The 9,869-nt window shown below is 39.8% G+C and overlaps 1 protein-coding gene across 1 annotated transcript; it reads right to left on the reverse strand.

The window, feature by feature from the left end:
- Nucleotides 1-679: 679 nt before the first annotated feature.
- On the reverse strand, nt 680-9,146 carry LOC110538005 (membrane-spanning 4-domains subfamily A member 4A). The gene is made up of 7 exons (XM_021624520.3): nt 8,898-9,146; nt 8,684-8,800; nt 8,182-8,238; nt 7,750-7,884; nt 7,354-7,476; nt 6,194-6,283; nt 680-1,129 (listed from the first exon to the last, which is right to left on the reverse strand). Exons 1-7 carry the CDS (start codon nt 9,066-9,068, stop codon nt 1,034-1,036), a joined length of 789 nt encoding a protein of 262 aa, XP_021480195.3. The 5' UTR covers nt 9,069-9,146; the 3' UTR covers nt 680-1,033.
- Between the last annotated feature and the right edge of the window lie 723 nt (nt 9,147-9,869).

A 9,869-nucleotide genomic window follows, 5' to 3' on the forward strand; every position in this document is an offset into this window, starting at 1 on the left:
TGGAATCTTTCGTTCAAATCAAAAAGTGCTGTCAAAAAGTGATTGAATTTAAATAGATTTATCCAAAAGGCCTATTGCACTAGCGTCGGCTCCAGGCTTAATATTGCACAAACTCAATACAGATGTTAAGGTTTTCTTCCGGTGAATGAGAGGAGGACCAAAATGCAGCGTGGTTATTTTTATACATCTTTAATACAGATGAAACCACGAACAATACAAAACAAGAACCGTGAAAACCTAAACAGCCTTATCTGGTTCAAACTAACACTGAGACAGGAACAATCACCCATGAAACACTCAAAGAATATGGCTGCCTAAATATGGTTCCCAATCAGAGACAACGATAAACACCTGCCTCTGATTGAGAACCACTTCAGGCAACCATAGACTTTTCTAGATAACCCCACTATACCACAATCCCAATACCTACAAAAACCCCAAGACAAAAACACACCACATAATTAACCCATGTCACACCCTGGCCTGACCAAAATAATAAATGAAACACAAAATACTAAGACCAGGGTGTGACAACAGAAAGGATGTAATGCCCAATGCAAACATCCAACACTCAGACCCTTCAACCACTCTTCCGAAAATATCAATTTATTTACTTTATTACTTTGTCATTACTTACATTGTACCCTATAGAAGACAAAAGTGACTCCAAACTCAATTCTTTGTCATTTTTTCCCCATTTATTCAGTGATATTTATTTGCAATAAATGTCATCATTATAGGTCCATGTCATTTACAAACATTGACAGATAATACACTGTGGTTGATTTTCGTTGATAAATGAAGGCTACTATTTTTCTGTAGAAAATTATGAGACACAGAAAAAACATTAAAATATTAACCATATAGTAGCCAAAAGATCATATATAACATTACAATACACTAACAGTATTTAACTGTCAGATCAGTGATGTGGTGCTGCTAACCATCGTCTGGCTTGCATCAGAAACATAGGTCTACATAAGAACATGATTTCAACAAAACAAATAACAATGAATTCACGGAGGCCCAATTCTCAAGGGATGACCGCAGTGTATTGAGGAGGCAGGGGATTCTGTTGAAACCCTGTACCCATACCGTCTCCCACAGGACCATTTGGGTAGTTCCCAGTCTGTAATGAAAACAACACAGGGACATCACATGACCTTGAGTATGGTTATGTCCCAAATTGCACCCCCTCCTCTATATGGTGCACTACTTTTGACCAGAGCCTGCACCCTATCCCCTATACTGCACTGGTCAAAAATATAGTGCAGTATAGGGAATAGGATGCCATTTGAGATGATAGACATACTACACAGCAAATTGGCCAGTGTTGATTTTTCAGTGTAACATTTGTAGTGTTGACAATCACTCTGTAAGAGTGATATTAACACTCGGTGGTGTAAAATAACCCCCAGTGTTGCAGGATGTTTTTTTTAGGATTCATTTTCATATGTGTTTTTGCAAGTACATTGATTGATTGATTGATTAATCGTATGCTACACAAAGATAAATAACACACATTTTTCTGAACTAATCCAATCAGTTAGTTAGATTTATTGGACCATTACTGAAATGGTTGTTCTGGTTTAATTTATTTAGGTAGTGTTTTTTTTTAAATCAGGTTTCCTAATCCTGACAGTCATTCTGAATGTAGGTTGAGGGTGAATAAAAAATATAACTGTTGGAATTACACATAATCAGTATAATGCGACTTGCAGGCCTGATGTGGCCTTTAAACCAGGAGTTTCCTAACACCACTGCGTTAGGGTAAATCTAGGCCACTTACTATGCCAATAATTAATAGTGATGGGAAATCAAGGATTTCTGAAGGCTTCGGAGTTTTCACCAAACTGTGCAGAAAAACGGTTCTTTACTCAGAGATTCGTTATCGGTTCACAATGCACATTAGTGACATCTGCTGCTCATCAATAAATAGCAGCGTTTGATTAACAGATGTTTCCCCCCCCCACTATTTTCAGCAAAACTCTGTGGTGCAACAGTAAATGGTTGGCTTTAGTAGCTTACAAATCAGTTGGAAACCAGATTCGCATCATGCTTCCATTTTTTTGCCTTCAAGTTGACCATTTAACAAAAACGGAATATATGGTATTTAGGATGCTTAAGACAGAAGCTTATACTACTGTATACTAAATAAACACATTTTTTTAAACAAAAATTTGCAGAAAGTGTGTTTTCACATAAAATAAAATAAAAAGTGTGCCTTTACCAGAATTCGACCTCATGCCGTCATGTCCCGGAAAGTACCTGCTAAGCTACCAGTCAGATGAAACTACCAGTACAACATCTGAACTATATTTGCAAGTACAATGTCCAGTAATGCTCCCTCAAATCGGCAATGACAAATTTCAGGTCTGCTGCATAGAACGTCTGTGCAACTTCGGGCGCATGTTTACTGTGAACACTGAGGCTGTACCTGCTTTAAGTTACAGTTTTAACAGTGGTCAAGTAGGCTAGTGTGGCTACTTGATCATAATGTAGGCCTACCAGAGTGGCCTAACATAAAAAAAAACATAGGAGAAAATGCATCCCATAACATTTTACCATGGAAATAGCTGTTCTATTATTCAGCCTATAGCAGCAGCCAATGTGTGGTGTTCAGTGTAGGTCTACATTCCATAAGACTTTTGAAAAAAACATGCATTGAGCTTGACATGAACCTGTTTATCCATTTGTCCTTCAGACAAGGAGGTGACTGAACATTTTGTTGTTGTTTGATGCAAGAAACCACTTTAACAAAATACAATTATTTTTTTCCCCATACCATTATTACAGAGAATCAGACCAAATATTATACTCCATGCCTATTGTCTCCTTAACTTATTCAAGACTGTCTCTAAATACAACACTGCCCCTTTAAGACTCACTTTTCAAAGATGGCTTGAAATGCACATGTTTTGTTCTCGTCTAGGAAGCATTCACTTCCCCATTGCTGACTACAGTACAAAGTATCTATAACTGGGCTAATAATTCACTAACTAGCAAAGGATATGAACAAATGTGCACACGTGGCTACATGTAGCTCTCGCTTTGATGTCAAAACAGATGCAGCTACAGTCCAGTTCAAAGTGAATGGCACAGATCCATATATGGCAATGGTTTATTTGGTATAGCCCTATTGCAGCTCTGGATAGTTATGTCACACTGGTGTAGAGTACAGGCCTGAGTCGTGCCTGTCAATAGATTACCACAGTATGAGTCATAAAACCTAGAGGTCAAACAGGGAAATGGTTCCAATCGTTTTTACACCATTCATTTTTCACATAGGGGATTTTAGAATAAGGTCTGTTTTTCGTGTAGACTTACCATGGCGTGACATTTTGATAACTGTGTAAATCTCTCAAAGCCAAGGTGACTTTTATAAATATATTCGGCTCTAATTAGTCAGATTCGGAAATGCTAATAACCATCAAAGTAGACATCGTGCAAAACAATCAACTGGAAGGTGCATACCACCTACTGTACTGGAGTGTGAGTACCACTATATTCTCTTCTAACCTTGAATTTCTAATAAAATAATTCCCTACAAACCTCATTACTCCCATCCCCCCACCCCAAAAATAACACCCATTCCTGTCCAACCTCTCTGACCCTGTCAAACAACCTCTCACTTTCTACATCATCATCATTTCACAAAATAATAATCACCATACAGCCATTACACATTCCAGTACCATGTTTCCCTATCAATTTCAAAGAGGAATTCAATCCCGAATGCCTGAATCTCATCCTACACCACATAAACTCCTCCCTTCTGTTCCCATTATATGACACTATCTCCCATACAGATTTCCTTACTATAAAAATGTCTGCCCTTACTACTTTCATCCCACTGTCTCTGCAAGCAATCTAACCCAATGTTTTAATTTCCCTTCTACCCAACTGCACCTGTATATCCACACAATTATTTAACATAGCTTTTTCTGCTATTATATCTACTATATAATTTCTATAAACTCTGGGCACACCTGTATTTGGGGAGTTTCTCCCATTCTTTTCTGCAGATCCTCTCAAGCTCTGTCAGGTTGAATTGGTAGTGTCGCTGCACAGCTATTTTCAGGTCTCTCCAAAGATATTCGATTGGGTTCAAAGTACTTCACTCTGTTCATCTTTCCCTTGATCCTGACTATTCTCCTAGTCCCTGAAGTTGAAAAACATCCCTACAGCATGATGCTGCCACCACCATGCTTCACCGTAGGGATGATGCCAGGTTTCTTCCAGATGTGATGCTTGGCATTCAGGCCAAAGAGTTCAATCTTGGTTTCATCAGACCAGAGAATCTTGTTTCTCATGGTCGGAGTCCTTTAGGTGCCTTTTGGCAAACTCCAAGCGGGCTGTCATGTGCCTTTTACTGAGGAGTGGCTTCCATCTAGCCATAAAGGCCTGGTTGATGGCGTGCTGCAGAGATGGTTGTCCTTCTGGAAAGTTCTCCCATCTCCACAGAGGAACTCTGGAGCTCTGTCAGAGTGACCATCGGGTTTTTGGTCACCTCCCCAACCAAGGCCCTTCTCCCCCGATTACTCAGTTTGGCCAGGCGGTCAGCTCTAGGAAGAGTCTTGGTGATTCCAAACTTCTTCCATTTAAGAATGATGAAGGACACTGTGTTCATGGGGACCTTCAATGCTGCAGGAAGGTTTTGGTACCCTTCTCCAGATCTGTGCCTTGACATAATCCTGTCTTGGAGCTCTACTGACAATTCCTTCCACCTCATGGCTTGGTTTCTGCTCTGACAAACACTGTCAACTGTGGGACAGGTGTGTGCCTTTCCAAATCATGTCCAATCAATTGAATTTACCACAGGTGGACTCCAATCAAGTTGTAGAAACCTCACAAGGACTTATCAATGGATACAGGATGCATCTGAATACTTTTTTAAAATACATTTGAAAACAATTCTAAAAACCTGTTTTTGCTTTGTTATGATGGGGTATTGTGTGTAGATCGATGAGGAAATAAATGTGTGCAATCCATTTTATGATAAGGCTTTAACGTAACAATGTGGAAAAAGGGAAGGAGTTGGAATACTTTCCGAATGCAGTGTGTGTGTGTGTGTGTGTGTGTGTGTGTGTGTGTGTGTGTGTGTGTGTGTGTGTTCTTGGGGACCTTCTATGCTGCAGGAATGTCACTGTCACTAACAAATACATTTTACTCAAAGGAAAGGGCCCCCTGGAAAATGTCAAAATTAAGCATAACACCATATCGTGCTAAAACAACACCCCAAAATAATTGACTGTAACATTACAGGTGTTAATTTCTTGATCTGAGAAAGTGTAACAGCTTCAGCAATAAGGAAATTGAGTCCAGTTTACTCTAAATCAAGTGTTATGTTTTACACTGTACGTGTTGCATATTACTTACTCTACGGTAGAGCTATGCAAACACCACAATCAATTTCCTTTGAACACTTTAAGAGTTAAATGGGGAACACTGCAACAGTGTATTTTAACACTACTACGGTGGGACTCATGTTTTCTGAAAATAGTGTATATTTGACACGTTCAGAGTTAAATGGGGAACACTGCAACAGAGTTAAAATTCTAACACTTTCAAACATGTTATTTCAAATGTGCTGTTATAATTTCTGTAGCGTTTCCCTCATATTTGCTTTGTTAAAGTCCCCAGCTACAATAAATATGGCCTCAGGATATGTGATTTCCAGTTTGCACGAAGTCCAGTGTAGTTCCTTGAGGGCCCTTAGTGGTATCGGCTCGAGAGGGAATATGCATGGTTCAGTGGGACTCATATGTTGACTGAAAATAGTGTACATTTTACACTTTCAGACTTTCAAAGTTAAACGTATACCATTGATTTTGCTGTGTACAATAAAGCTACATTATACATGCTACAGTATCTACAATTTAAACTGATTACTGGGTTTAGCCTACAGGTTGAGTCAGAATTGTAGTACATAATATTTAATCATTGCAGAATCTCTTTCGTGGCATCCCAAATGACACCCGATTCACTACATAGGCCCTGGTCAAAAGGAGTGCACTATATCAGGAATATTGTGCCACTTGGGACACACAGTGGATGTTTTAAATGACTCAAGAAACTCAGTTACTAGGACACGGGTGAGATCTTATTTTTATATTTAAAAAATATATATATTCATGTCGAGCCACCTATTTCACATGGCAACCCTGAAATTCAACCGGCCAAGATGTCATACCTCGTAGTTGTTCTGAGGAGGGTAAGGTGCGTTGCTTGGAGTCATTCTGCCATGAGGTACCGGTATTTGATACCCAATGGAGGACACTTGCTAAAAGACAGACATGTCCATTTCAAGTCTTTGCTTAAACAAAAACACAGTGTATTCATGTAAACATGATAGTAACAGTTTCATTCAGCTTTATTGTTCTCCTCCTGCTATTTGAGATGCCATGGATGCTCAGTGCTCTTACAGTTGCCAGAACATACTTGACTTAGTTTAATATTTATGTTTTACAGTATAGTAAGACTTACATGTATATGTAGATCTGTTTCAATGACTTATTCTGTGAGATTTTGTTCCGAAAGTCTCAAAACTTTACCCTGTATAAAAGTGATACTCTCCCACTCACTGTCCATGTTCGCTTCCTCATTGAAGAGCTCTACTCGACTGGATCTTGATTTTCTCCACATGACCAAAGTGTTGGATTAACAGCAAGTTAAGCTTTAATTTGATGTATTGCACTTGTGATTTCATGAAAGTCTAATATTTATTGTAATTTCATTTGAATTTGGCACTCTGCCATTTCACCGGATGTTGTCGAGGGGTTCCGCTACCGGAACGTCTAGCCCTAACAGGTGCTGTCTTCCCACATGTTCTAGTAAAGGGATTCTAAATCCTAACTCCCTTTTATACAGGATAAGGTTTATAGGGTTCACAGCGAATGCCACCTTAGCCCTTTCTGGCTTTGGGCGGCCATCACTCCACATGGTGTAGTTTACTTAGCTCGTTTCGGAGAACTAGGGAACACCCTCTCGGAGCTTCAGGTATAGCCATTACAGCACAGCATACTCTACACAGAGCAGGAACAAGACATACCTGTCTCATAGCTGTCCTATTGGCAGTGGATTAAGAAGTCTGGCTCTCAGTTTCTACATGAGCCTTTCGCAACACTGCCTGACGCTCTACGTCACACTTTCGACGGCGCTCTTATGCATGGTAGCCCCACAGGCTGGAATGGCTAGTGACCCCAAAGTGAGACTTTTGGAATGAAATTCCACTTGTGAAATACGTACTTAACTCATAATATCAGAGAACTTGGGTAATGTAAATAACCTTGAGATTTACAACATTTTGTAAAAAAAAAAAAAATGGACAGAAATCCAAGTCTATAGACTCACCTCAGGGGTGGAACGGCAGCACAGGCAGACAGCTCTGCAGGCGAATGACGAGACACAGATGGACACAATGAACTCCAGCAAGGAGAAAACAGCCAAAACACCTGATATTCCCTGGGACCTGATGTATAGACAGAGAAGAACAGGAAACATCAGTGAACTAGGCTACACCGCCATTTTGGAGCAATTATGAGCACTTTGTGAACGTTTCAATGTGGACTAAAATGACCTGTAAACTTTACTGCAGTTATCTACCTTACTATTGCTTTCATTTAGCTAATGTCACATGTAGGCATAATTTAAATTAGCCTAATAAAAAATATTCAACAGTACAATGTAAATGTACAAATATCTCCTGACCAATGAAAGTAAAACAATGAATAAGCATTTGGTATATACCCAGTACTGTTGACATAATTGGTATGTACTGTTACAGTAGTACAACATGATCCCAGCACTGTCTAAAGAATGGAGGATGATGCCAGTCAGAGCAGTAACCGAGGCGACAACATTCATTCCCAGGGAGCCATTCACCTAAGGGACAGAGCAGAAAGAGGACAGGGAAATGGCTGGTTGTGGGAGGAAATTTCTGAAGAATTAAACGCAATACCGAATTCAGTATGTTGTTATTCCTTATCATTGTTATTACGATTCTTTAAGCGGGCAATCCACAGTTAGTGCCAGTGGCACTGCTTGTGTTTTGTGAGGAAAACAAACAGATGAACGAAAACATGAGGGTCTATCGTACAGTAGATTCTATGTCTTCAAATGGAGTGGAACTTTATAAATCAAAAGCCTAAACTTTATCGGGGAAAAAATATTGATACTGACCAGACATTTGTCCAGTTTGTTGTCAGCGGCAACAGTGAGAGAGCCTGCAACTACATACTGAGAAGGAACAAGAAAGAGATTATTCAAGGCGGCATCCTAAATGGCTCCCTGTTCCCTACATTGTGCACCATATGAATACTGTATCCCTATTTCCTACATAGTGCATTATATAGGGAATAGTGTGCCATTTGGGACACACATATTTCTACAGTATGACCAAAGTTCAAATTCAAGTTTAATTACTCCCACATAGAAGTCAATACAAAATTAAATGCATGAGGGAATACATGGCATAGGCCGAGGCCAAATTCATATATGTTGATAAAGGTCATTGGTTAAGACAAAATTGTTAGTTAAGACAAGTCATTATTTATAAAGCATTACTTCAAATGAAATACATGTATTTTTAAAGTGACACGATTGAACTATGAGGACGTTTTGTTTTGCATCCAGGCAGACAGGAAATGTAAGGGAGGATTGTTAGAAAGAGCAGCTCACTCACAATGATCGATCCCCAGACAAATATTCCACTGACTACTCCAATGTTATCCAACCACGGTGCCATAGCCATCACAATTCCTGTTAACAGCATCATCAAACCAATCATGATCTGTACAGTCTGTGAGAGAAAAACAAAGCGCAAAGCAGGAAATAGATTTTTTCTGTTCTTCCATTACATTCAACCAAAATTGTCATTTTAATTTGAAAATTCTTACCCCAAGCGCTTTTGGATGCCCTGCCCGGAAACTTCCCAGCACTGAGGAGACCGTCTGTCCCAGACAGTGAGGAGCAGATGCGACCCCCGCGACCCCCATCCCGTTCCCATAGGGGTAGACATGGGTGATGACCACCGCCCCGTTAGTGGTGGTTGTTTGAGAGCTGGACATCTTCACAGAGGAGGGAAGGATGTTTGTGTAAGATGGGATCTGACTGGTTGTTGTGTGTCATGCTTTATACTTTACCTGATAATAAATGACATGTGACTGTTAGGAATAGCAAGTGTGTAAGCGAGTCATGAAACTTTGAACTCTCTCCATTGAATATAGGCTGTGTGTGTGTGTGTGTGTGTGTGTGTGTGTGTGTGTGTGTGTGTGTGTGTGTGTACCTGTGTCATAATGACATGCGGCACTTTGGGGTGAGAGAAGACTAGAAATAGATAAGATGTTGGCGTACACTGTTGGATTACTTCATGGAGCAAAAATGTTTTTTTTTTAATAACGGAGCATTTTCTAAATTCAAACGCATCCCCTGCAACTGGACAGAGACATTTTGAGACTCCTGTTTCCACCAATTGAGGACGAAGACGGCAGCGCTACGGTTGGTCGAATGTGCGCTGTGCTATACCAAATAGTACCTATTCTGCAACTCCCAATATTGGATACCAAAATTCTTTGGTTAAATCACATTATCTCTAGTAACAATGCGTAGCTACCAAGTTCTCTGCCTTTTACTACACCCGAGACACATTGAACTGTATGTTACTTTTACCATATACCATTCTTGTTGAATAACCAGTTCTCCTTTTTAGTTAGCATCATATATTGTACACGCCCTTGTATTTTAGATTTGGACAAATAAACATTATTTGGATATATCTGAATGTCTAACATCTGTTTGATGCTACAGAGCCCTGTACAGTTTATATCAATATTGTGGCAGACGGCAGGGAGGGGTGAGGGGAATGGTAA

This window comes from Oncorhynchus mykiss, chromosome 12 (assembly GCF_057628025.1).
Source record: "Oncorhynchus mykiss isolate SJ-2025 chromosome 12, ASM5762802v1, whole genome shotgun sequence".
NCBI lineage: Eukaryota > Metazoa > Chordata > Actinopteri > Salmoniformes > Salmonidae > Oncorhynchus > Oncorhynchus mykiss.